This window comes from Danio aesculapii, chromosome 5 (genome assembly GCF_903798145.1).
Source record: "Danio aesculapii chromosome 5, fDanAes4.1, whole genome shotgun sequence".
NCBI lineage: Eukaryota > Metazoa > Chordata > Actinopteri > Cypriniformes > Danionidae > Danio > Danio aesculapii.
Window position 1 is genome coordinate 46,020,327 of NC_079439.1, and position 27,609 is coordinate 46,047,935.

Genomic DNA, 27,609 nt, shown 5'->3' on the forward strand with positions numbered 1-27,609 from the left:
AAAGGATTATTGGTGCCAGCTGATGATCAACAGTAAAAATTACAAATTTGACCTCTTCCCAACAGGGAAAACCACCACCAATCAAAAATGCATGATTATATGGTGTCATGGTTTTGCAATCATAAAAATGTGGTTATAATGGAAGTCAATGGGGCAAAAACAGCCACCAACAGTAAATTAGGGAGAAAAAAATCAAAAACAATGCATCAAGGGTATCAAGATTGTGATACATTTTTTAAAAATCCAGTCCACAATTTCCTTTTATACTGAAAATACATAATTTTGTGTGTGTGTTTTTTTTTCACCAAATCAGTGACCACATTTATGAACTTGATAAATAAAGAGTTAAAATCCTGTAATTTTCTTAACAATCTAGTAGTTTTGATCAGGACTGAGGTTGATAAACAGATTTATGCAAAATAATAATAATAATAATAATAATCTGATGCAGTTTTACAGCAGTTAAATTCAGTGGATGCTTTCATCCCTAACATAACTAAAATGTAGTAAATTTGTCCAAGATTTGTCATTGAAAATCATTCCTCTAGCTGAAACACAGAAACGGTTATAGCCAAATTAAGACTCAATCTCCCCAGAGTGGATGAAAACATCCTCAACAGCACATAAGGGATATTATACTTTTCTCTATTTTTTTCCTCTCAGGCCGACGTTCCAGTTTTTCTCCTGGCACACGTGTCTGTTGGGTATCATCAGCTGCCTGGTCATGATGTTCGTGATTAACCCCGTGTATTCCTCAGCAAGTATTGTGCTGTTGCTCCTCCTGCTGCTCTTTCTGCATTATCGCTCTCCCACCAGCAGCTGGGGCTACATCAGCCAAGCCCTCATCTTCCATCAGGTACACACACAAACACACACAAATACTGTAGATTTTTTTACTGGTATTAATACTTTACTTCACTATTTATTCTTCTGACAACGTTTTACTATTACTCATGACATTTTTACACAAATATCTCCACTTTCTACTGCTTACATTTTTGGAATCAGGCTTGCTACTTTAGTTTTATTGTTTTTGGTGGTACAGGCTACATTATTTCTTGTCATTGTGCAATTTGAATGTCTTTTCGAGCAGTGCACAGATTTTTCAGCCTAGGTTATCAGGCATCATACGTAGACTAGTTTATGAAGTTTACCATCAAAAAAGGCTAGTATGTGTAACTTCGATGAGACTGGATAAGTCAGCTATGTAAACATGACCAATGCCTTGTTTATATCCGATAAACATTCCTGTTCATTTCCAGTGTTTAAATCAGTGGCGGTTCTAGTTTAAATGGCATTCTGGGTAAACCACCCCATACAGTGCTCAGCATATATAAGTACACTCCTCACAAATCTCTCTTTTGAATTTTCAATTTTTAATAGGAAGCCATACAATATTATATTTGTGCATATACATTAGATTAGTCAGCACTGAAGCCAAATCTGGAGCTTATCGAACAAAATAACTTGCGATAATGATCCAAAAATGAGTACACCCAAATTTATATGTTATAGAAAAATATTAAATACAAATTTAAACAAGAGGAAAAATCAAGAGAAACAAAAGAATTAAAAAATTTAGTTGAAATTATGTAGGTCATAAATTTTTTTTCCAATATTTTGCTTGAATTTAATTGTATTATCTTTCAATTTCTAAAGATAATTGGTGACTAAAATATTATTTTAATAAACTCATCTGTTTAATAAATCTGTTTTTTTTAAATGCACCAAAATACATAGCCTATATTCACTGAGAAATGGAGAAAAATATTCACTTGGCCTTTTTGGTGAAAGTCGTCATATAGCCCATTAAAGTATCCCAAAGAAATGCTTAGAGTTTGGCTCTTTTGTCCACTTGTGTATGTACTGTACAGCCTTTCTCTGATCTTTCAAACGCAAAATAGGGTTGTGCAATTTTCATGCTGTACAAAAATCTTTATTAATACTTCATGAATTGCACATTTTAACATCAAAATTAGAAAATTAAGTTCTGTTGTATAATGTATCAATGAGTATGTTTACATGGACACCGGTAATCTGATTTTAATATGATTACTACAATACTCAGATTAAGAGTCTACCATGTGAACAGCATTTTTTGTTGTTGTTTTTTTTTTAATTAATTTAATCTGATTAGGGTCATAATCAAACTAAAAAGAAATGGAATTAAGACATGCGGAGTATGCCGATTTTCATGGCATTATTGAAGTGCAGTACAGACATGTAAATAGCTTAATCAGACTATTAAGTCATGTAGGACTTTTCACAGCGTTTTGCAACAGGATAGTCTATACACACACGGCTATTTGACACTATTCTCTGCAACCACAGACACACACCGCGAAATGCAGAGGTATTTTTTTTCTTCCATACAGCATGCGCTATCAAATTCCATTTAAACTACACTCTTCCAGCAGTTCATTCTCGCATCCAATTTCTCATTGTCACGGGGGCAGGCACAAAATGTCCCTGAATGAAAGTGAAAGTGCCAAACTAAAGTTAAAGTCCACAAATTAAAAATGAAACACCCCAAACTACATGAAACTCCAGAGGAAATGAGGATGGCATAGCAACGCAATCACATTAATTGATCTATGTACTATAACATGTATAACGGGATCATGAAAGGAGCATTCAAAAAACAACTCATGTAAACACCTTCATCATATTATTGTCTTATTCGGATTAAGTCAAATAATTCAATTACTGATGTCCATGTAAATATAGTAACTGTGATCTGAGGTCTAATTACTAACCCTAAACTAAAACAGACTGTAGTAACAGATCCTTTTTAATCCTGTTTAAAGCCATACTTAACTTTTACTATAGTAAAAATGAGTACTTCAGGTTTTACCAGAATCATTTTAAACACGAGTCTCTGTATTTGTACTCGAGTAAAGGATGTGTGCCATCTCTTCCCTCTCTCACACATACACAACACAAATGAATGTACTAAATTTCAAATTGGTGAGATGGTCTTTCTGTGCTTCTTCAGGTGAGGAAGTACCTTCTGATGTTGGACTCTCGTAAGGATCATGTGAAGTTCTGGCGGCCGCAGGTGTTACTGATGGTGTCGAACCCGCGCTCCTCCTGTCAGCTCATCTGCTTTGTCAACCAGCTGAAGAAAGGGGGCCTGTTTGTCCTTGGACATGTGCAGATTGGAGATCTGGGTAGGTTCAGGCAAGGGTCAGGGGACAAATGTGTAATAGTTGGATGAAGTTGCACAAAATTCATAGGCCAAGGTTTTAATCCCTTGCCAATTGACATACAGCTGAATGCCAGATGTTTTAACCGCTTCCTCTTAAAGCCCAATGTACACTTTCTCACATGCATGCATGCATAAATGCACAGCTATTCATATTATCCTATGGGGTCCACAGAGGAGTCAAATCTGGACTCAGCCAGAACAGGCAGCTAGTATGGACCCTTTTCACATTTCCGAGTTCCTAGTTGTGGAAGTCATAATAACTGGGTACATTTAGAGTGCAGTGAATGGAAAAGTACAAAAATATATTTTTTTACAATCCTATTTGCTGAAATAATAAAATAAAAACTCAATAATGGTGTTATCAAAACTTTCAGAAAAAGAAAAAAGTAGTGTGAGACGGATAACGACAGAAGAGAGAACAACGTCAAATTTACTGTCGTGTCCATAGACACTGCATTACAAATGCCTTGCATAAGCAGTACTTAGTTTTTTGTAGTTTGATACTAAGATGATATAATACATACATTTTATAAAAAAATCTAAATACTTTCAAGGATATAAGATGCTGATGACCAATAAACGTGTTATAACAGTGTAAAATGGTCCATTGAGTTTAAAAATGTACATGCGTTTATTTTTATTTGAGGCCAGACAACAATTTAAGTTGCAAATTTTTGAAAACAATGCACTAAATGGCGATATGATTATTTGGAATTAAATTATTTAAATGATTCTGTTTACTCGGACACTGCTTTAAATAGTAAAACTAGAGAAATGAATGATTCCTCAGTGACTTTTGCATTTATTTCAGAGCTGTATACTTCTTAAGTAATTCCTTTAAAGCACAATATGTAAGATTTTAGTATGGCTTCAAACACCATCAATTTCCAGTTTGGTTTTATAAAAACAGGGAAACATCAAAAATGATTTAAAGAGCCCGTATTATGCATTAAAAAAGGTCATATTTTGGTTTTGGGGGGTCTCCAACAACAGGCTGATATACGTGCAAGGCCAAAAAACACTTTCATTGTCTTATAATATGCATTTATTTTTACCTAATTATCCCGACGACTCTCATATGAGTTGTTCAGCGATTCATTTGTTCTCAAACCCCTCCTTTGAGTGAGGCTAATATGCATTGATTGGTCTGATGACCCAGTCTGTTGCTATTGGTTGACTGTGTTTAGCGCGAGACAAAGAGAAACACCTAAGTAGTCAGAGCACTGACTATATGTGTGAGCGCAATGCAGGAGTGCAATAAAGCAATGCAGTTAATCACCAACATATTACTCTATTCTTAACCACAACCCCAAGTAATAACAATGACACACATTCAGTGTTAACCCACACAGTGGCAAAAGCTGAACTATTTTGAAAATTGACCGCGCTGCGCATGTGAGGAACAGCTGATGGTGGCCAACGAAAAACAGCAGGAGATAGCAAGCACAAAACACATTTAAATCAGTAAAGAAAGAAGCAAGTGTCTCGTTTTCAACATGGTTTTCAACACGATATGTGAAATAACCCATACAAGCACTGATCTATAACTTAAACATGATTACAAGCCGCACGGAGCGATTACAAGCTACAATGCACAATCAAAAACTTATTTTGCAAACTACAGAAAACGAGGCAACAATTTTAATCACACTTTACTTTGTGTAGGAAGAAGAAACCCTTACCAAATCTGGAGGAAAATGAAACTGCTCCATACAAACTGTGTTACAGTTACTGACAGAGTCGGAATCTTTTTGTCATGATCAATCCTATGATCCCTCGTGCTCCGCTAGTCTCTGAAGCGAAAGGCGTTCACGTTTTACCGGATCCGGCACTTCATATTTGGTATTGTTTCGTGTCGATGTTGATTTGAATAGGCAAAATATCTGGACGAATGACGAATCATTTAAACGACTCTGAGTCGAATCTTCTATTAAATAAATCTATATTTTTAAACAAGGTGCACTTTTAGATTTAACCCTCAGCTGGATGTTTTCATTCACTTAGAGCTGTTGCACACTGTATGGAAGGTCATTTTCAAAAACCCATAATAAGGGCTCTTTAAATGTAGTGGGTTTTATCAGACTGCACATTGTAGCATTATAACACAACCCTAATAAAGCAGTGCTGCTTTTACACCACATGATCATGACCGGAAAAAATGGAAATGAGTGACTGTGGCGTAATGAAAGCTTCTTTGCGTTTGCGCTGCATCACACTTGTCTCTCACCAGCAATTGCTTCAGTTGTCTTGTTTTAGTCTTACTCTGCTTCATAATTTCATGATGATTAATGTTGAATACTTTAGCTCATCCATGAACAGGATTTCTACAGTCCCATAGGATGTAACGAAGACAAAACCCCCATGATTCCACACTGTCACAGCGTCATGAATCTACACCTTTGTTTTTTGTGAATATGATTCGTCTTGTGGAAGAAATAACATACAGTGCTTTTAATTGGACAAATGAAAGTGGGCCACTTTTATCCATAAACTGTTGACTAAAAAGATTCCTAAGTGCATGCAGACAGGGTCATTGTTCTTGGTAAATACGCAGAGCAGTGTTTTGATAAAAACAAAGATTTTTATTCTGTTCAGGTAAGTCACTGACTTTACAACTTTGTCTGTAGACATCTAGCCTGAGATAGAAGAAAGTGTACTAGAAGACCTGCCAATGAATTAGTTTTGCATACCTTTTGGCAGCTAATGTTTTGTTTTTCTGTCATTTCACTGTAAACTGTTCATTTGAATCAGATTAGCTGTTAACTCAGACTTTTCACCCTTATAGATGACATGCTGCTTCCTTAATTCATGATGCACACCTGTCTAGTTTTCCTCTTTGAAACCTTAAAGAAGATATTTTGATGAATGTTCTCAACTGTCTCTCTGATATCTGTCAGAAAACTTTCATGTTCTTCAAAGTCTGTCTGAATTGCCGTTTTTTTGGATCACTGTCCACTGAAGCGCATCAGATATGGAGAATTTTTTTCCGTTGTTGTCAATGGAAATGCTGTGTTTTTAAAATGCTGGCAGTGTAGACTTGTTTTATGGTCAGAGTTTTATTAATACCTGCAGAAATACCTGGGAATGGAAACAAGCAAACAACTAAGCATATATACTCTCTGGACTCTGTCTCCCAGATGTGTTACCAGCAGACCCGGTGCAGCCGCAGTATAATTTCTGGTTGAGCCTTGTGGATAAGCTGGGTGTGAAGGCCTTTGTGGATCTGACTCTTTCTCCCTCGGTCAGGCAGGGCACTCAACATCTGCTCCGCATCACTGGACTTGGTGAGACGTTTCTTATCACATTATCTTTACAGCGTGGAGCCAGAAAGCTGCTTTCAGATTAGATTTATCAGCATTGTTATTGTACAAAGTGCAAATTCATAGCAAGTGAATTAGTACAGTAAGTACAGTAATGTAATCCTTTAGAAAGCTAGATCTGAAACTGCAGCTGCTCCACAATATTTAACATCACTCATGTTGTTTTGACCCATCCTACTCATTTTACATAAGTACTGTTTTTTTTGTATGTATGCATAATTGAGATGACAGCAAAGAAATGTTTAATGTAAACAGATTTACATGGAAAACACAGGCATTTGATAAAAGTTTTTAAAATTATTACAGAGAACTTTGAAAGAAAATTTTTAAGGTATTTGTGAAAAGACATCCTTCAATTAAGTTGGCAAAGTTCATTCATTCATTTTCTTTTCGGCTTAGTCCCTTTATTTAAGGGTAGCCACAGCGGAATGAACCGCCAACTTATTCAGCATGTGTTTTACGCAGCGGATGCCCTTCCAGCCGCAACCCAACACTGGGAAACATCCATACACACTCATTCACACTCATACACTATAGACAATTTAGCTTATTTAATTCACCAATAGCTCAAGTTTTTGGACTGTTAGAAACTGGAGCACTCGGAGGAAACCCATGCGAACACGGGGAGAACATGCAAACTCCACACAGAAATGCCAACTAACTCAGCCGGGGCTCGAACCAGCGACCTTCTTGCTGTAAGGCAATTATGCTACCCCCTGTGCCCCCATGTCGTCCTTTATTCTAAGTTGTTTCATTAAAAAAATTAAAAAATATATATACATAAGCCTGACTGAGCAACAAATGAGCAGGTTTTTAGTAAATCAACATAAAACCCCTGTAGCCATGATTTAAAAAATATTATTCTGATAATCTGCTTCTGTTTACTGAATCAAAAGCAGAAAACCCCTGATTTGTGAATAAATGACTATTGTATGGAGGCTCTTTAATTTAAAATAGTAATAATAAATGCAGCATGATCAGTGTCATCAGATACATACAAATGACCTTCATGAGCTGGTTCTTGTCAAGGATTTGAACACATACAACAGCAGTGTAGCCTAATTCACAAACTAGTGACTTAATTACTGATCATGTGATTAGTATTATAGTAACATGTAATGTAGATTAATTTGATCAACTAAATTGGCCACAGTGTGTGAATATGTGTTTCCCAGCACTGGGGGTTGTACGGTATGGAAGGGCATCTGCTGTGTAAAACAAGTGCTAGAGTAATAGGGGGATCATTCTGCTGTGGCGATTCCTGATAAAGCAGGGGTCTAGCCAAAGGAAAGGGAGTGAGTGAGTGGTAGCGTCCGAAATTGCCTACTACTCAGTAGGTACTGCATATGAATTCAAATGTACTACTCGTCTATTAGAAACGTATGCTCTATACAATATGAATGTCAGTAGTATCAATGGAACTCTGATGTTGTACATCCGCCAGTTTGTCATCATCACGTGACCTATCTGCATCAGCTTTATTCCCATTAATGAATTCTCTTGCAACAAAAATGCATGGCTTCAATCCATACTTTTCGACGTTTTCTGATTGAAGTTGACTTACTGCTTTAATCTTTCCACGTGTGTATAACAAAAGTGTGTCAGATTATTGGTACTACATGAAAAACTGTTGTCTATTGACTCTGATTTGAGTTAGCTTTCCTATAATGCTCTTGTTTATTTTATACACATTTGTACAATTGTAATTTACTTACCCCTTTCTTTGTTTTGTTAGTCTTTTTTCTCTCTGTAGTTAATGTAACTTGTATTTTTCCTCTCTTATATATTGTTCTTATATTGATCTCCTGATTGTGGTTGTATATTTTCATTTATGAATAAAAAATAAATAAATAAATAAATAAACTAAATTCTCTTGCTGTGCATCATGGGATAGTTTAGCGTCAATCTGATGCACAATTCAGAATCTCCCCTGGAAATAGTAGGTCATCCTGGTACTTTTTCAAATTCTATGAATTCGGACATTCAGTACTACTCGCATACTGTTTTTAGCACACTATATAGTATGGAAGTGTGCGATTTCGGATGCAGCCAGTGTGCTATAACTATTAAGAGCTTGATTAGCTGGTTTAGGTATGTCTAATCGGGGTTGGAGGTAAACTTTGCTGGACATCGACCCTCCAGGACAGAGTTTGGTCATCTCCGACATGGAGAAATGACAAATATTGTAACAATTTCAGTCTGATTTGAAATAAACTGAATCAAAACGAAAGCTTGAAAAATCAAATCATGAAATTTATGAATACACATTTCTAATTCTGACCATCTATCATCATTTCTAGGAGGAATGAAGCCTAATACCTTGGTGTTGGGTTTTTATGACAACTCCTACCCAGAGGACTACTTCCTCCAGGACCCTGTCTTTTGCAAGGGCGACAGAACTGAAGGTGATAATTTCGGTGTGGACCTTCCATCCCTCCAGGCTCATTTTCCACCGGTACGCCATGCCGAGAGCCCTCGCGCACTGCAGCCTCAGGAGTACGTCAGCATCATTCAGGATGCCATCAAAATGGGCAAGAACATTTGTTTAGCGCGCTACTTCTTCCAGCTGCCGCCCGAGAGCAAGGGTGCAACGTACATGTGGGGAAAGGACAGCATGGACACCATCGACGTGTGGCCGACAAACCTCTTGTCTCCAGGTAGTGCCAGTTACGCTGATGTGGGTAGTCTGTTCCTACTTCAGATGGCGTGTGTGTTGAACATGGCCAGCGGGTGGCGCCGTGCAAGATTACGTATATTTGTGTGTGTGGAGTCTGAATCGGAAGACCAGGGTTGGCTTGCCAAAGAGGAGCAGTTTAGAGAGTTGCTGGGAAAGCTGAGGATTCGTGCTGCTATTAAGATCGTGGCGTGGGATAATGTCGCACGCATGGTTAGAGGGCCAAACACAGAGAACCAAACGGTGTCAGAAGACTTCCTGTGTGCCGTGAATGGCCTTCTGAAGGAGCACAGCTCGACTGCCGCCGTACGCTTTCTGTATTTGCCCGATCCTCCGTCTAGTTGTGAGCTGTCCCAACAGTACCTGACCCAGCTAGACACGCTGACCCGAGACCTGGGCCCGACGCTCTTGATTCATGGGGTCACACCAGTTACGTGCACTGAGCTCTGACAAACCAAATGTGTTTGTGTGATAGAGAGGAACATCATGTTAGTGAGCAGAAGTGTGTTTGAGTCCTTACGCTCTTAAAGACCACATCATGTATAGGTGGATGACTGCTTTCAATGTGTTTTGGGATTTATGGGTAAATGCTGCCGGATCTTGTGTGCCGTTATTTTGGTGTTGTTCTTCACACACCACCGTTTGTTGTCTTAAACAGCGGGTTTAGTGTTCTTGGAAAAGGAAGTGACTGCATTAAATTGGAGTTGCTGTTTATGTTCATTCATGTGTCCCGCTTTAAATAGGATCTTGTGATCTGTTTGTTTTGTATGGGTAAAATGCAGTTTGGGAAATAACTTTGACTGGTTAGAATGGAAAGAGTATCCTTGAATGAGATGTTCATGGTTATATTTGGCACCGTAATATGGGGCGAAGCGAGCCTCGTCACTCACTTTTTGTTATTGTGCTTCGTTAATCATTTCTGCTTTTTTCTTGGCATAAAACAGACTTTGAACTCATTTTGTCCCAATTATAGTTTGTGAAGCAGTGAGGAGCCCTCACGGGTTTGGGCCATTGTTAGTTTCTTGGCGAAAATTCCGCTTTCCACTTTCTGATTGGAGTATGGATGTATTTACTGTCACTCGAGTAGTTCTATATAGACATGTTATTTATAATCGCGACATTTTGTGAATTTGTTTGTTTCTTTTCTTGCGCACGTTTTCCTTTATGTTTCAGGTTGTGGGCCTCTGACCATTGGCTGCTTTTATGTCCTGTTTGTTTGTGTGTTTGTTGTCATTTTTATAGTTCAAGTGTATTAATAATTGTGTTAACCAGATAAGGGCGGAGCTAAGAGCTCATAGATGTCATCTGATTGGTCAGGACTGATGATGATGATGATGATGTTTGTGTTAGACATTGAGAACTGAAAAGGGACACTTTTCTTAAATAATACTTGAATATTTTGCACCTCTGTGCATGTGTTTTGTTGTTAGCATTAACAATGCAGATATCCAAAAATGACAGTTGGATCTTTATAATGGCTGTTCAATAATAGAAGTACTATGCTAAATTAGAAATGTGTGCAAGTCTGTACATTTATCATCGTAGGATATGAGTTTGTTTTAACATTGCTTTGAGGATGCACAAATTGCGTTACACAATCCAGATTTCATGTATTCCAAAGAAGATTTGAAATCATTTTGGCGCATAATAACTATTAAAGTACTTTCAAAATATGTACATATATACTACATCCTACTGTGCAATACAGGCAAAGATAGTACACGGTCATGATCTCAGAATGGATCAACTGGTATTTCCTGAATGAAGAGTTTAAAAAAAAAACAGGCCTAAGATTAAACAAAATATTTCAGTCATCTTTTTCCTTCATTTACTTTTTAATGCTGAAATTCTGATTTTGTTGAGTCTAAAGTTTGAGTCGAAACTCATTATATTAAAGTAATAAATGCATCACGCAACAGTTATAACCTACAGTGTAAACACTTTATTTTATAATTAGCTTTTTTCTGTAATGTGGACATTTTTCTGGGTTTAAGCAATAAAATTCATTAGATTACAGGAACCGCTAAAAACAAGACTTGTATATAGTAGCTAAGTATGATTAACAATATCTATATAAGGATTAATCCTGCTAATGTTAAAGCAAATTCAAAGAACTCTGACTAGTGATGTGCTGAACATATTAAAGACAGGATACGGTTAATTACTGTGTATTAACACTTTTTCAATATAAACTCACCACTAAGTTTGGGGTCATTTATGTAAACACTTTTATTAGCAAAGGTGTAATAAAATGATCAAAAGTGATGACAGTAAAGACTTTAATGTTCTTACAACAACAACAAAATCCTATGTCAAATAAATGTTCCTTTTGAACTTTGTTCATCAAAGTATCCAAAACGTACCATGGTAATAGTATTCTAATACTACATACATTACTGTGCAAAAGTCCTCCACCAGCATCTATAAAAAGGTATGGAGCAAGTGCAGGGTCATTACTTTTGGGTGAGCTATACTTTTAATATAAAAAAACAGAAACATGGGAAATTTGTACACCATATTCAGAACAAAATGACTTTCGGAATCAAAAGACTAGCATTAAAAGTTTAACATGAACTCTTTAGCATGTTAGAATATCTAGAACATTTTTGCTGAGTCTTTTCTGAAATAATTTGCCATTTAATATTAAGCATCTTTGAGCATTTCTAAGAGTTCTTCCTTAGATTTATCATGTTCTGTCTTTCTATTTTCTCTCCATACTGCCTGTTATGGTGCCTATACATACTGTATATAATATTCAGGTCTGGACTCTGTGGAGGCCATTTCATGACTGTCTTAATAGCTGTTTTTCTCTCCAAACATGATTTCATTACATTATCAGTGTGTTTGGGAACATTATCATGCTGAAAAATAAAACTATTACAAATTAGGTGCTTTCTAGTAAGAATTACAGATTAATTAAAACCTGTCTGTACTTTTTCAGCTTTCACAATCCCAGCAATTCAGGCTATATTGACAACAGCTCAAGCAGATCAAACCAAGACAGAAACTCCAGCATTTTTCATTCATTCCTCCATCTTTCTCTAATGCTTTCTTTCATATGTCTTAAAATATGTCTAGAACCTGTATTTTCTGATTGTATTTGAGAAAAGAGGGTGACGTGGTGGCTCAGTGGTTAGCACTGTCACTTCACAGCTAAAAGGTCGCTGGTTCGAGACCCGGCTGGGTCAGTTAGCATTTCTGAGTGGAGTTTGCATGTTCTTCCCGTGTTCACGTGGGTTTCCTCCGGGTGCTTTGGTTTCCCCAGTCTAAAGACATAGGCTACAGGTGAATTGAATAAATTAAATTGGTCTAAAGCTGTGGTCACACTAGAGTTTGAGCTTGTGAAATTCTGTCGTACAGTGCTGTGAAAAGGGGCGGGATTAAACAGGATGATTAGACATTAAAAAAGCAAACGATCGGTCCATATTTTACATTTCTGTCCAGAGAGGTCATGTTTTGATCCTCGATTGGTCTCACGCAGTCAAGTAATGTGATCTTGCAGGTCAGAGTTCACCAAGCTTGAACTTTCCAATGCAGTGATCTGCGAAACTTGACGCACGAACTTGCGTTTCCGGTCTGACGCGTTCGCATGCGTATGACTGGAAGTCTATGGGAAGAAAAGCCAAGTGTGACCGCAGCTTTAGTGTATGAGTGTGTATGGGTGTTTCCCAGTACTGGGTTGCAGCTGGAAGGGCATCCACTGTGTAAAACATATACTGGATAAGTTGGCGGCTCATTCCACTGTGACGTCCCCTGATGAATGAAGAGACTAAGCTGAAGGAAATTGAATGAATGAATACTGTATATAATATTCAAGACTCTGTGGAGACTATTTCATGACTGTCTTTGTTTCATCAGCTGTTTTTCTCTGCAAATATAATTTAATTACATTATCAGTGTGTTTGGGAACATTGTCATGCTGAAAAATAAAACCTAGTAAGAATTGCTGATGAATTAAAACCTGTCTACTTTATCGGCATTCACAATCCCGAGATTATTGACAACAAACAATATTGACAACAGCTCTGGCAGAAAAACAGATCAAACCAAGACCGAAACGCCAGCATTTTTCATTTACTCTTCTATCTATCTCTAACTCTTTCTTTCACATGTCTTACAAAATCTGTCTAGAACCTTTATTTTCTGGTTGTATTTTAATAAAGAGAATGAGAAGTAATATATAATGTCATTATACCCTCACTACAACAACAAATGTAACTGGAGGCCTAAGACTTTTGCACAGTACTGTATATACTATAATGACACTGAGGACTGGAGTGACAATGCTGAAACCTTAGCTCTACTATTACACTAATATATTGCATTTAAAATATATAAAAATAGAAATCAGTTGTTTAAAATTGTAATAAGATTTCACAATATCGCTGTATATTTAGTGAAATCTGTCGAGCAACACACAAACCTTCCACTGGTAAATGTACATTACAATAAACTGTACATTTATGGTCCCTAGATTTATCCAGCTAAATATGTCCTTGTGAATATGGTGCATAGGTTAAAAATCCTATTTCCAATGCAAATACACACGGAAATACTGTTATTTGTGCACCTATTTTGTAAAAAACGTGTGTGTGTTTGCGTATTTGGAACAGTTGCTAACTGTTCACTGCAAAAGAATGTTTTGTTAATGCTGTTACTGTACAGTATGTGGATGTTTGTGTGTTTTCGATCCATGAGTTCGTGTCATTCCTGTTTGGTTTTTGTCTCCGCCATCAACTCATTCAACTGGGGTTCGATGCTACGAGCAAATTTTTCCATGCGTTGCACACAAAAGGACGTGAGACGCAGCCAACCCGGAAAAACAATGGACAGAGCAATGTGCTGAAACCACAAACAATGGTGAGTTACGATTCAATATCTAAATTTGTGTAATTACATATTGTTTAGCATACTAATACAGCTTTCATTTTGATATAGTACCAACAGTTGAAATGCGCATTTTAGGAAGGAATGTATCCACTATAGATGTGTGGCTTTTACCTGCAGTGCATGAGTTAAGCAGCCGCTTGTGTATGTTGTGTAGCCCACAGTGTTCAGAGCGTCTCGAGCAAACGAAGCTGCACTTTTCACCAGTGGATTCACAGGTACATTATGAGTCATGTTCGTGGAGACCATAAACGGGGCGACGCACTGGACCACAAAAGAAAGAGAAACAACATCAAGGTTTGCAAACTACAAAAATAAACGGGCTTTACGAGTACTGGACTTACCTGAACAGTGATTCCCTTTGACCTGTATTCTGCATTCAGACTCAGAGAGAAATATGTTACAAATGCCTAAGGTGTAAGAGAAAAGGAATACATACTTTGGTCATTTTAGGTAGAGGCACTGCAGGCAAAAACAGGTTCTCAGTTTTAAGATGCTAATCTTTTTGGCATTTCATAGTATGTGTGTTTAGGGCAGGGCCGGCGCGTCCATAGAGGCGACCTAGGCAGCCGCCCGAGCCCCCGGTCCTCAGTTTCATTCGCGACACCGCCCCTCATTTCATGAATCGGTCGCTTTCGTTTTCACTTTCGGGTTGAGGGCGGCGTGATAGTCCTTTGCCTAGAGCGGCAGTTCAGCTTGCTCCGGCCCTGGTTTAGGGCAGTCTAATGTAGAATGAAAAGGATAGTTTACCCTCAAGTGGTTTCAAAGTTTTAAAGGCACCTATTTTACCCCTTTTTCAAGATTTAAGATGAATCTTTTGTGTCTCCAGAATGTGTTTCAGCTCAAAACACCCATCAGATTATTTATTATACTTTTCAGAACATTGGGATTTTCTGCTCTGAACACAATGTAGCTGTTTTTGTTGCCTGTGCCTTTAATGTTAGTTCTCCCGCCCACCGTTCCCACGTGCCTGTCAGAGTGTGCCTCAATCTCCGCCTCAGCTGCGTCAGATAAACAGCACGGAAGCAGATCTCTCGTAATGTTTGTGAGAAATACTCCAGTAAGAACTTTCCAAAATAAATAAAAATAAACCTGATTTAATGTCCACAAACTGGGATTGAAGCGTCTTCTTTTATAATTTTATAATTCTTTTATAACACACATGCACTGTTTTAAAAACATTTTAAACTTGTAAAACTCATTCTTGATCACATTTGATGATGACTGATGATCACAGAGAGCTGAACAGATCTTTTAATTGCAGTTGCTTTGTGCACATCCTGTCTTGTTGATATGATTATACGAGTTACTAAGGAGGTATGTTAATACGCGGCTGTCAATCAATTCAGTGGGTGGGGAAAGCCCACTCCTACGTCACGTTGCGGTGGGCCTCAAAATGGGAGGGATTTGGATCCTATTTTAACGTCAGGAAATTTAAACAAAAGAGACTTATTGTCTTCATTTCACCCCAATATGACTGTGGACACACTGTACCTACACACAGTTCTGTCCAAACAGCTTACAAAAGATGATTTTCATCACAGGTGCCCTTTAAGAATTTCTTTTTTCGATTGAACACAAAAGAAGTTATTTTGAAGAAAGACAAAAACCTGTAACCATTGACTTCCATAGTGGGAAAAACAGCTTTCTTCCAGCTTTTTCCAGCTTTCTTCAAAATATCTTCTTTTGTGTTTATCATAAGGAAAAACTCTAAACTTTGTGACAAGTTAAGGGTGAATAAACAAAGACAGAATTTACATTTTTGAGTGATCTATCCCTTTAGGGGAAAATGTTAGTATTTCTTTTGCTGTGATTTTGTGTGTCTTTATTTATATGTTCATATATAACATGAATAATTACATGTAACATTATATTCCACCAAAAAAATTGCATGATTTCATGTTTATTTTCTGCCTGTTCACAGTATTTTCTGAATTATGGAGTGATAATTAGATTTTTACTCACTTCGTCCAATGTTCAGAATGTTGTGCTAGAAATATGTGGAAATTAGCACATATGTAATATGTAAATAAGGCATTATTTAATTTAATATTACATGTGAGAAAAGTTCTAATACAAAGAAATTGTTTCTCAAATGTCATCAATCAACTAGGGAAGCTCATATGTAAAGATTATTGCCCAATTCACATGGCACGTCTCGCATCAGATTAGTGCAATTTTTTATTATTCTGTAAAGTAGCATTTCTCTCAAACGTGTGTGTGTGTGTGAGGCTTTTGTATCTACCTTGGTTGCAGAATAGAGTGAGACCATTGGTAAAGGCTGATATCCGGCTTCTGATGAGATGTTTATGATGAGGCCTTTCCCCCTGACCGTAAACACAAGCCCTCAGTTGAAGAAAGAATTCTCATCATTTAACTGATATTATCAGACTAGTCACCTGCATTCCTTACCTTTCTACCATTCCTGGCAAAATAACTCTGCACATCTACAAAACAGCATTATCAACAGCATCAGTGCAGAACTGCAGCTCAATGTACAGTTTAAACATAAAGATGCAGGTCACACTTCACAATAACAACCTTTAGTTAATGTACTGTAGGTCATGTATTCACTAAAAATCAACAAATATTGATTTATTAAGGATTCATGAATCATAGTTCATCGTTTACTAATGCATTATTAAAATCTAAAGTTGTGCTTGGTAACATTAGTTAATGCACTGAGTTAACAATGACAACTGTATGAAGAAATACTGTGATAAATGTATTGCTCGTTTATGTTAACTAATACACTAACTAATATAAGCTTATTGTAAAGTGTTACCAACATGTATTTTGAGGCCTTTCTGTTAAACCTGCAGCATATGATAAAAACAGTAGCATTGTCAAATTTTATTAGCGATTTAAATGATTTTTTGTTTGTATTATATTTTTAAAAATGTGATTTAGTCATGTAATGGAAAAGCTGTGTTTTCAGTAGTCATTTGGTGTCACATGATCCTTTAGAAATCATAACAATAAGCTAAAAAGAGCTAATATGTTCTTATAGATTAGTGAAAACCATGACAAGTCTTCATTTCCAGATTATTTGTTCAGGAAGTGAAGTTTCATAAACTAATTTCGAGAGGAGCACGTGATATGATTGAGCACGTCTGGCCACTCATCTGTAATCAGTAATAATCCAATCAGAGTGATCCTAGTCTACTATAAATGGATCATTTTCTCCCTACTGTTTCTATCTTCGTTTGGAAGAATCCCCCCTTCCACCCCATCTCCTCCTTTTCCTCCCTTTTCTAAAGGGGGAGCTCTCGAGACCTACCTGATCTCGGATCTCCTGATATGCTTATCGACCGGGCGGGAGCCCTGGGCTCAAATATCTCCGAGCTCAGGGTTCTCTCCCGGGACAGCATGCCAAACCTGCTTTATACGCCAAGCATATCTAAGTGGGAACTCTTGAAATTATATAAGTGTGTTTGGCCCATGTATGTAGTTCATAAGTTACGGAATTATATGCATGTCTACGCAACATCTTTATCATATAACTAGGCCCACACATAATCTGTTTGTGCAGATTTCCTGCGCATATTTCTTAGCCAATAAATTTATAACCATTTCTACGCTTACAGTTTATAGTTACATTTATGTCAATACGTGCAAATATATATATTTCTCCAGTTTTTCTTAGTACTAGGCAAAAATTTATTGCATCCAAAATAAAAGTTTGTTTTGACATAATTTAAGTGTGTGTTTACTGTGTATATTTATTCGTTCATTCATTCATTTTCTTTTTGGCTTAGTCCCTTTATTAATCGGGGGTCGCCACAGCAGAATGAACCGCCAATTTATCCAGCAAATATTTTACACAGTGCATGCCCTTCAAGCTGCAACCTATCAATTGGAATCACCCATACACTCTCATTCACACACACACATACACTACGGACAATTTAGCTTTTACCCAATTCACCTATAGCGCATGTCTTTGGACTTGTGGTGGAAGCCGGAGCACCCGGAGGAAACCCACGCCAACACGGGGAGAACATGCAGATTCCACACAGAAATGCCAACTGACCCAGCCGAAGCTCAAACCAGCAACCTTCATACTGTAAGGCAGCAGCGCTACCCGCTGAGCCACCTCGCCGCCTGTGTATATTTATTGTGTATATATAAATACACACACACTTTCATATATTTGAGAATTTTTTATGTTTAGATATAAAATATATATGTAGATGATACAAATTATATTTAAATTTAAATATCTATATAACAAAACTGTTTTGTATAGTTCTGTTTCTGGGTATGTGTGTGTGTGTGTCACCTATACATAATACATGTATATAAACCCCACACACATATATTATGTCAAAACAAACTTTTGATTTGGATTAATCCAACTTAATCGTGGTTAATCTTTGCCCAGCACTAGTTTTTATATTAATTTCAGTAATATTATTGACTGATATGAAAATATTTAAGGGCAGAATGGTGGCGCAGTGGGTAACGTTTTTCGCCTCACAGCAAGAAGGTTGCTGGATCGAGCCTCGGCTGGGTCAGTTGGAGTTTGCTATTCTCCCTGTGTTTGTGCGTTTCCTCCCGGTGCTCCGGTGTCCCCCAAAGTTCAAAGACATGTGCTATAGGTGAATTGGATAAGCTAAATTGTCCATAGTGTACGTGTGTATGTCCTGGTCCTCCAGGTTGGGGGTGAGCGTTGGGCTAATGACACTCCTCGTAAAAATTAAATGCTATGAAACGCCAACATGGTGCGGCTAAATATCAGCTTCGATATAAAGGGCCCTGAGAGTTAGGAAGTATGCAAATATTTATGTCTTTTAGTAGATCTATTACTGTACAGTATATGTGAAACTTGTAGATCTAATTGGATTTGCATTGTAAATCTTAAATAAAAGTTATTACTTGAATTTTTGTTACTATACTCCTAAAATCTAAATTCAAATAGCAAAAAATGTCAAAATGTCAAAATGACAGATGTGTAGAATGAATGTAAACATGTATGATCTGTAACATATCTCACCTGTGTGACAGACAGTGTGTTGCAGTTTAGCACCTGTGTGATCCTCTGCAGACAGAAGAAAGTGCATCATGTATCACACACTCTCGTAAGGACTCAGATTAGAGTAGAGTAGTAATTGTGGTGTGTAGAAAAGTGTAGAAAAGCCGAATCAGACCTGGTCTGGATCAGGAACATCAAGGAAATTTGCCAGAACCCCGATATAGTTCATGCCTACATTGTTCACTATGAAAAAAAAATAAGAGACACGCAATCATACACAATCTGTTGGAAATGGTACATGCAGATTTAATTTTAGTCAGTAATTATACTGCACTCTTTATTGAGCATGTAGGACTTCTGCTTAGAAAAACAGTCCATATATAACCCAGTATACAACCCAGGCTCATTTTGATTACATACCCATAGCACCAAAAACTTCCCAGGAGGTATGTTTTTTTTTTTTTTTTTCACAAATCCACCAGAGGCCGATGTGTAAACCATTTTTTAAATCTCAAATTATAATTTTAAATCTTTAAATTTAATGAAAAGTTTGGGTGCAATTCCCACCTGTTGTTCTCACGTAAATCCACCAGAGGCCATTGTCGACTGACTTACTGACTGAGCAATATCCCCACCCTCCTCCTTTCCCTAAACCCAACCAATAGTGTTTTAAAAAGCACTGATTGACCAGCGCCCACCCTCTTCCCTAAACCTAACCGCAGTGTTTTAAAAAGCAACCCAGAAAAAGAAAAGCCCCCTGATTTTTACCACATTTTTCATATTTTACCACATTCTCACCCTGTTATTTACTTATTTTATATTTTAGCTTTTGTTTTTGTCATACCTGCTTTCTGGAACCCTTCTTCTCCAGACTCAAACTCCATTGTTAAGGTCAACCCCGCTCTGTGTCTCAAGTCCACCGACATACATGTCGAGCTACTGGACAAACTGGTAACAGCGGAAAAGCCGTCCATACGGAGGTAAGCGGTTAGCTGGTAAGCGCAAAAAGGAACGGCCTCATACCGCCCCGTAGCATTTGTTTTAAAGACGAAATGCAGCCATACGTATTGTACTTCGGACTACATCATTTGCGCTCTCCAGAAATGCATATAGGGCTACGTTTTCAGAATGAGCCTATGTTGAAATATAACCAAACATGCAGAAGGGAACAGACTGACGTTAATTTAGCATTGTTTAAAAACCTCAAAACCTTCTGGTCCACATTTAGCAGTTTAATTTAAGCGTGTTTACCCTAGAGACATTGGTATGGGATTTTGGGAATTTTTATGGCTTTTCGTGATTAAAAATGAAACCATTTTAATGGTTTGACCCCTGTAAGTCGTATCAAAATTAATTAAAACATTTCTTACACCATCTTAGGTGCATTTAACCCAAGTAACCCTTGATCATTATCTTACCCAGAATTCCTATCTCCAGGCCCTCGAGCTGTTGTGTGATTGTAGAGTAGATGGAGTGACCCTCGGTGAAGTCTGCCTGAATGACGCGTGTCTTTCGACTGTATTTAGACTCTGTAAAAAAAACACATACAGGAGATTTATGCTCTTTTTACTCTATTCTTACAAAAAACACAGAGTAAAGACGTGAAGAAGATCTGTAAATGCTTTTATTTCACTCACAGGATAACTTACCTATATCTTTGGCGACTCTGTGAAGTTTGTCCTCTGAGCGACTGATCAGAACAATGTCTAATCCTCGTTTGGCAAGCTAAAATCCAAATATGCAAGCAAAGATTCATTCATCATGTGTATACACACACAAAAATAAGAGAATGCTTAACAATTATAAGGTTGTCTGTATTTATGATATACATTTATGTTTTGGATTAAATGTTTAATTTCATTTTTAGGCATTGACTATCAAATTGAAAATTATAAATGTAATTTACTTTTCCATGAAAATACCAAAAACAAAGATGTCCCATTTACAGACATGTATATGTTCATTTGAAGTCAGCACAATATTACAAAACATCAATAATAGCAAGTCAGCATTTGATTGATTAATCCTGATTTTCGATCTCAACAAATGAAATGTCATTCAGAGAAGACAAACGCTCTTTTTTTATTTTGAAATGTATAAGATATGTCATCAGAGAAATTTGGATTGGATTTTTCTCACCAGAATCAGTGCCGCTTACTATCATTCTGGACCCAATAAATGTTGCAACAGTTGAAACATTGATCTAAACATTGTCTTTCAGTGTTATTAAAAGGGTAATTCACCCCAAAAAGGATAATTCCATCATCATTACTCATCCTTGTTCCAAACAAGTAGAAGATAAGAAGATACTGAAGAATGCTGGAAAATATACATTGCGTTTTCCAACATGTTTCAGAATATCTTGTTTTGTATTTAACAGAAGATGGAAATTCATAAAAGTTTCAAACTATTTGAGTGTTAAGTTAATGGTAAGGTAAACGTTTTTTTGGGGGCTTTTTTGCCAGGGGGTTTGGGGGGTGGGGGTCGGTGAACTCTCTCTTTAACTTGTAAAAGCCAATCACAGGAGACTTTCTTTAGCAAACACATTGTTTGATGGACATCCTCTCATCAATCAGACTTACTTCCATGTTCCTCAAGTGAGGACAAGAACAACACGCCGGCGGCCAAGAGGGGGCCAGATGTAAATCTGATAAAATACTTAACCATATCCACAGAGATTTTGGAAAACGGAAATTACTCATGGGATCTGGATCCTCCAAGATACCTTTGTGATGACTTCCATGCTGCTTGATTATGGCAGTGGGCCGGTATAGTCAAATCCTGCACTAATCTCAAATTTGAAAGGTTTCATCAGAGGATAATATTCTTTAGGGCCTTAAAGAAAAATCTATCACTTATTTTGGTTAACCCATTTCCGTACATGTCTCTTTAAATGATAATGAGCTGCTGCTTCTCCACCCCTCTCTGAAGCAGGTAGCACATAATCGCACATCAAACATCTATACACATAAAAACTGACTACTGGATTTAATATTTAATTGTACGGTCTGTATGGTTAGTGTGAAAACTACAACAACACACTGATAAACACAGAATATTTATAGAGTTAAAGTCAGAATTATTAGCCCCCCTGAAATATTAGCCCCCTTGTTTATTTTTCCCCCAATTTCTGTTTAACGAAGAGATTTCTTCAACACATTTCTAAACATAACAGTTTAATTAACTCATTTCTGATAACTGATTTTATTTTATCTTTGCCATGATGACAGTAAATAATATTTTATTAGATATTTATCAAGACACTTCTATACAGCTTAAAGTGACATTTAATATATATATATATATATAATATTATTATTATTATTTATTTGTATTTTTTTCAGACAAATTGTAAGTGAATCTACATCATGTAATTGCAATTTTAAAGTGAGTCCAGCTTTGTTTTGCCTAACATTTGAAAATCAGTCCAGCAAAAAAATGTATTATATTATATAATACATAAAATTAAGCAATTTCTACATCTCTTCTGAAGCTGCAATTCTGTGTGTCATGAGGGTGTGTGGCTGAGATCTGTGGGAAGGGAGTGAAGCCGGTGACACGAGCACTGTGGAGGACCACAGTCAAATGTTCAAAGCAGTAGGGCTGGGCAATTTGGCCTAAAATCTAAATCTTAATTAATTGAGTATTAAGTTTTAACTCGTAAACATTTTGTACAGTAAACATGCTCACATATGACAAGTGAGAGATTTTTGAATGAAGGGTGCATTACTTGATTTTAAAACAGTTGAAGGAAACACGCACTATCTACTATCTATGATCATTTACTGAACATCAACATTGAAAACAAATAACTTGAACTTTTGGAAACAAAATGAATTTTTTTCAATGTTTTCAAAAATAAGAAGTACAAGTAGTAATTGAAAAATTGACCTGGAAAAGTTTATTCAATTATAGGTTCTGAATGTCAATTTCGATTACTTTACAATTAATCGTCCACCCTGACAAAGCAGCCCATGATGGACAACTACCACAAAGTGAAAGCAAAACAACACATAAGTTGTCTGAGGCCTGGTTCTCTCTCTGTTGTCTCTCTTCCTTTTATCCTTCTGTCTCCTCCATGGCACTCGAGACACGTATAACAAACAAGTGACCTTCATCAGCAAAACTACATCAGTCATTGAAATTCAGATTCTAATTATGGCATATTGCTGCATTGCTTCTTTTCAATCATTCTGAGCTGACAGACAGCAGAAAAATAACCTAATACAAAAAACCTACAAAAGTATACATTTCATCTAATGAAAGTTTCTTCACCTTTATTCTACAGGACAGTAGAGTGTAGACAGGAATGGGTGGGGAACAGAGAGAGGGGAAGGATCAACACAAGACCTCTAACCACCCTGCTGAAAAATCCAGCTTAAACCAGCCTAGGCTGGTTGACTGGTTTTAGCTGGTTGACCAGCCTGGTTTTAGAGGGGCTTTGGCCATTTCCAGGCTGGTTTTCAGCCATTTCCAGCCTGGTCTTAGCTGGTCAGGCTGGAAAATGACCAGCTAAATCCAGCTAAAACCAGCTTGACCAGCCTGGTTTACGTTGGACAAAGCTGAATTTGGCTGGGCTCCCATCCTGGGTAGGCTGGTCATGCTGGTTTTAGCTGGTCATTTTCCATCCTGACCAGCTAAGATCAGGCTGGAAATGGCCATAACCCCTCTAAAACCAGCCAACCAGCCTAGGCTGGTTTAAGCTGTTTTTTTTAGTAGGGCAAACATGAGTCGCTCTGAGCACCTGAGTGCTGTGTCAACACACTTAACCACTAGGCTACTGGCACCAGACTCATGCCACATTTTTTTAATCAAAGCCTGAGATCTTTTAAAGACTTATTTTAGCCAGATATTGCATGTAGCATAGAGAAATCATAGCTCTATTTCAGATTAATAGTTAACTAAAGTTGCAGTAGAGAAGCTACTATACTTGTTTTTATTTAAAAAAGAATAAGATACTGACCTCTTCAGCGTATGCTCGACCAATGCCTGATGTTGCACCAGTTACAACTGAAAAAGACAAAGAAATGTTTAGTGTAATTACAAATATCAGTATCCTTCCTGTGCTACTGCCACTTATTACCCATTTAGCCACTGTGATGGAAGACTAATTCGCCATTAGTTCCCTCGAGACATTCCTATGGGTTCTTATAATGGGATTTTTGTTCAGTTGATGAGTAAAATAAGGTCTGTGTGTGGTAAACACACATTTAGACATTTTTGCTTTACAATGTGAGCAGCACACCCCACACACTGTGATGGGGAAAAAAACTACAAAAATCTCCAAAGAAACTAAGAGTAAGAAATTAGACCTGTGGGTCTTAACGTCCCGGATGCAGCGCACTGATGTTCGAAACGGTTTATGTCTGGAATGTACAGCTTTTTTTTAGTAAACAAGAAATCATCCAAGGCAGCAGTGATTGGTTTCTGGCTGTGCTGATGCCCTGGGCAGAATGAGTACAATACAACCAATGCAAAAGAACAACCCCTGCAGAAAAAATAGCAAACCGGGTCACGAGCACATGTTGTGCTTTGGACACTACATGTTGGTATGAAACCCCTTCACGCTGCTAAACCACAAACATCTGTCCAGCTCCGGCCAGATCCTGCTGTCTGCCGGACTCCCTACGACCCACCAGCTAATCAGCAGGGTTCTGCTGGTAAAGCACAGTCCACCGGCTGGAGCAGCAGAAAAACAGTACAACCTGCCCCAGAACAGCACAAGATTCATGCTGCTAACAGTACTTTTGATCAGCAGGAGCAAGATATACATCACTATCATTTAATTCTTTCTAAAACTGAGAACTGACCAGACCTGAAATGTTGACTTTACTCAAACAGCATGTTTCCTGGTGTCATACACTGCCGTACTGGTTGAGCCATCCCTGCTACAGGGATACAGCAGACAACCTAGACAAATTAAGTGTTTTAGCTTAGGCATGACCCAGAAATACGCTTCTCAATGTTCAGAGTAAAATTACTCAGGATCAGATTTTTGCCACAATTTAACATGTAGCATTGATAAGTTTACATGGGCCGATATAAGTTTCTGACGGTATTATAACCTTGTATAAAAATATCATGGTTTCATGCTATTGTGATTACTGCTCTAAAATAAGATTTTTTTTAAATGTCTGGGTAATAAAAAACAACATATTTTCCACCATTGAACATTTATTGAAACATTTATGATATTTTGGAACAGTAAACATGTCATTGGGGGAACAAATCATTGACTATTGTCTTCATTAGTTTCAATAACACAGATTTCTTTACATCACATAAAAACACATTAAAAACTCTTAAACATACCTCAGGACTGATATAACAGAAAATTTTAGGGGTTTTAAAACCTTGACTTTTCCAAACCACGGTAAACCTTGAAACCAGTTATCGTCCCATTCCTATTGAAAAGTAGTATTTTTTATCAGTTTTTTTGTTACTACTCCCTAAAAATGTTAGTTTGTTTGACCCAAATTTGTTTAAAATATGAACAAGCCCAGCTATGAGTAAATACAAACACGTTTTAACCCAATGGTTGGTTTTGTCAGCTCAGCATCTTTTATTGTGTAATCATGTAGTTTAATAAGGTGTAGTGTTTTTCTGTTTTACTGTTCTGGTACTGTTTTACTACTGGTACTAATTCCAGTAGTAATTACTCTCTAATCATGTAGTAGTAGTAGTTGTTGTTTGTAAAAAAGTAACAGGCAACTTCAGTTACAATAGCAGTCACTGTTACATTGTTGCAAGTTTAATGATGTACCAAACGCAATGCCTCAATAAATCTGATCAGCCTGTTTACATGATAGTCGCATTGTCACATGTCTGATTTATTTCCACATATGAAGAAGGCCTGAAACCAATTTCTGAATATCCGAATGCATGCGTTTTTTTGTGTGTGTTTACACGGCCATAGGACTGAACCAATCTGTCGCATACTGTATGAGCATGAGCAAAAAATCGGAATTGGGTCACATTTAACTGGAAGTGTAAACGGGGCCTTACATACCCAGCACTAGGCATGGGATGATAACCGTTTTCAAGGTTTACCTTGGTTTAGAAAAGTAAAGGTTTTAAAACCACCAGAACTTTATGTTAAACCGTTCCTAAGGTATATGTACGTTGTTTTTTATTTACTTGTATTTTACAACTATTTTATTTAGTTTTTCGGCCAACAGTATCTCCAGCTGAAAAGGACTCTCTACATCAAAAGCTACTGATCCAAAATATTTTAAATGTTTTTTAAAAGAAATGATATTGCGTTCACTGATATATTCACTTATATTGGGTTTTTTACCCAGACATTTAAAAACAATATATTTTTGAGCAGTAATTACAATACCGTGATACACTCAAAAAATATATATTTTTGCTTGTTTAAAGTACTTTTTTAAAATAAGCTGAATCAACACAATTCTTGAGATTTCATTGGGACAACTTAATTTTTTTTGTTCAATCCACATAAATTTGTTAAAAGTGTTATGTTAATCAATTTGTGTTGGGTAAACATGAATGAATTGTGAGGAACTCTGCATTTTTTTTCAGTGAAACCGTGATATTTGTCTGGTTGTGACTACAAATAATAAGTATATTCATATATAAGTAAAGCTGTTCACCACATTGAAGGTGGTGATGATTTGCAGAAATGCCATTACACCTTGGGTTTGCATTATTTTATAATAAATCAACAGACCACAGTTAATTATTCTGCTTATACTGTATTATGGTTACCAAACCTAAAAGAGACACTATTCAGTTGTTGTGTCTCATTTGTCAGGTTTTAGTCCTCAAACAGCTCCTGTTTGTATTAATGGATCTCATCCAAAGCCATCTGCTAACTGATATCATGAGATGATATTTAGCTTTGCGTTTCCCCAAAAATAATTGCACAAATCTTGGCCTATTCATCTGCTAATCAGAATCAAGAATTAACAGCCCTGTACTTTAAACCTCGGCGTTGTTTGGAAGGAATAAATGTATGATTGGCTTGCCGTACAAATGTGCAGCGTCCGATGACAGACGGGCACTTGTGTCAAACATCAAACATGCTTATTCCCCCTTTTATGAAGCATCTACACTAAACTATTTTATGATGACAATTATTATTAATTATTTGATGACCGAATAATGAGAAAGGAAGCCTCTGTGCAGCAGTGAGTCAAGTCTTACCAGCCCAGCGGCCGTATGTCCTCAGGTCCGTCTGCCAGATCTCAGAGATCACGTACACTTTGAACCCGTGCCAACACTGCCAGGACCACCTCAGCATGTAATACACAACCGTAACACAACCGATGCCACACAACACAATTGAGTACCAGCAGCACTCTGCATTGTCTCCCATCTTCTTCACAACAGCGTCTTTCTGTGACACTGTCTTAAACAATTCAATGAGCACGTTCTGGTATGCTGCAGAGTTAAAGGTGGGAGAAAAACTCCACACACACGCACACACACACAATTAATTATATGCAGGGCCCGCCCACCGCGCCTAAGGGCTGTCTGTCATTGGTCAGCAGTATAGAATAGAACATCATATCCTAGAAAG

At 37.2% G+C, this 27,609-nt stretch overlaps 2 protein-coding genes across 4 annotated transcripts in view; one reads left to right on the forward strand and one right to left on the reverse strand.

The window, feature by feature from the left end:
• Positions 1-11,016, forward strand: part of slc12a9 (solute carrier family 12 member 9) — a 33,777-nt gene extending 22,761 nt beyond the window's left edge. For all 3 annotated transcript variants that reach the window (XM_056458329.1, XM_056458328.1, XM_056458330.1), the window contains 4 exons: positions 664-856; positions 2,996-3,170; positions 6,346-6,492; positions 8,829-11,016. In XM_056458329.1, the coding sequence (XP_056314304.1) occupies positions 664-856; positions 2,996-3,170; positions 6,346-6,492; positions 8,829-9,652 (1,339 nt within the window). In that variant the 3' untranslated portion in view covers positions 9,653-11,016. The remainder of the gene's footprint in view (positions 1-663; positions 857-2,995; positions 3,171-6,345; positions 6,493-8,828) is intronic.
• A 391-nt stretch (positions 11,017-11,407) lies between these two features.
• On the reverse strand, positions 11,408-27,491 carry hsd20b2 (hydroxysteroid (20-beta) dehydrogenase 2). Its single transcript, XM_056458331.1, has 11 exons — positions 27,234-27,491; positions 24,028-24,074; positions 20,714-20,789; positions 20,483-20,593; positions 19,240-19,307; positions 19,086-19,130; positions 16,502-16,536; positions 16,335-16,416; positions 14,434-14,499; positions 14,204-14,353; positions 11,408-14,044 (listed from the first exon to the last, which is right to left on the reverse strand). Exons 1-11 carry the CDS (start codon positions 27,403-27,405, stop codon positions 13,907-13,909), a joined length of 990 nt encoding a protein of 329 aa, XP_056314306.1. The 5' UTR covers positions 27,406-27,491; the 3' UTR covers positions 11,408-13,906.
• Positions 27,492-27,609: the final 118 nt, after the last annotated feature.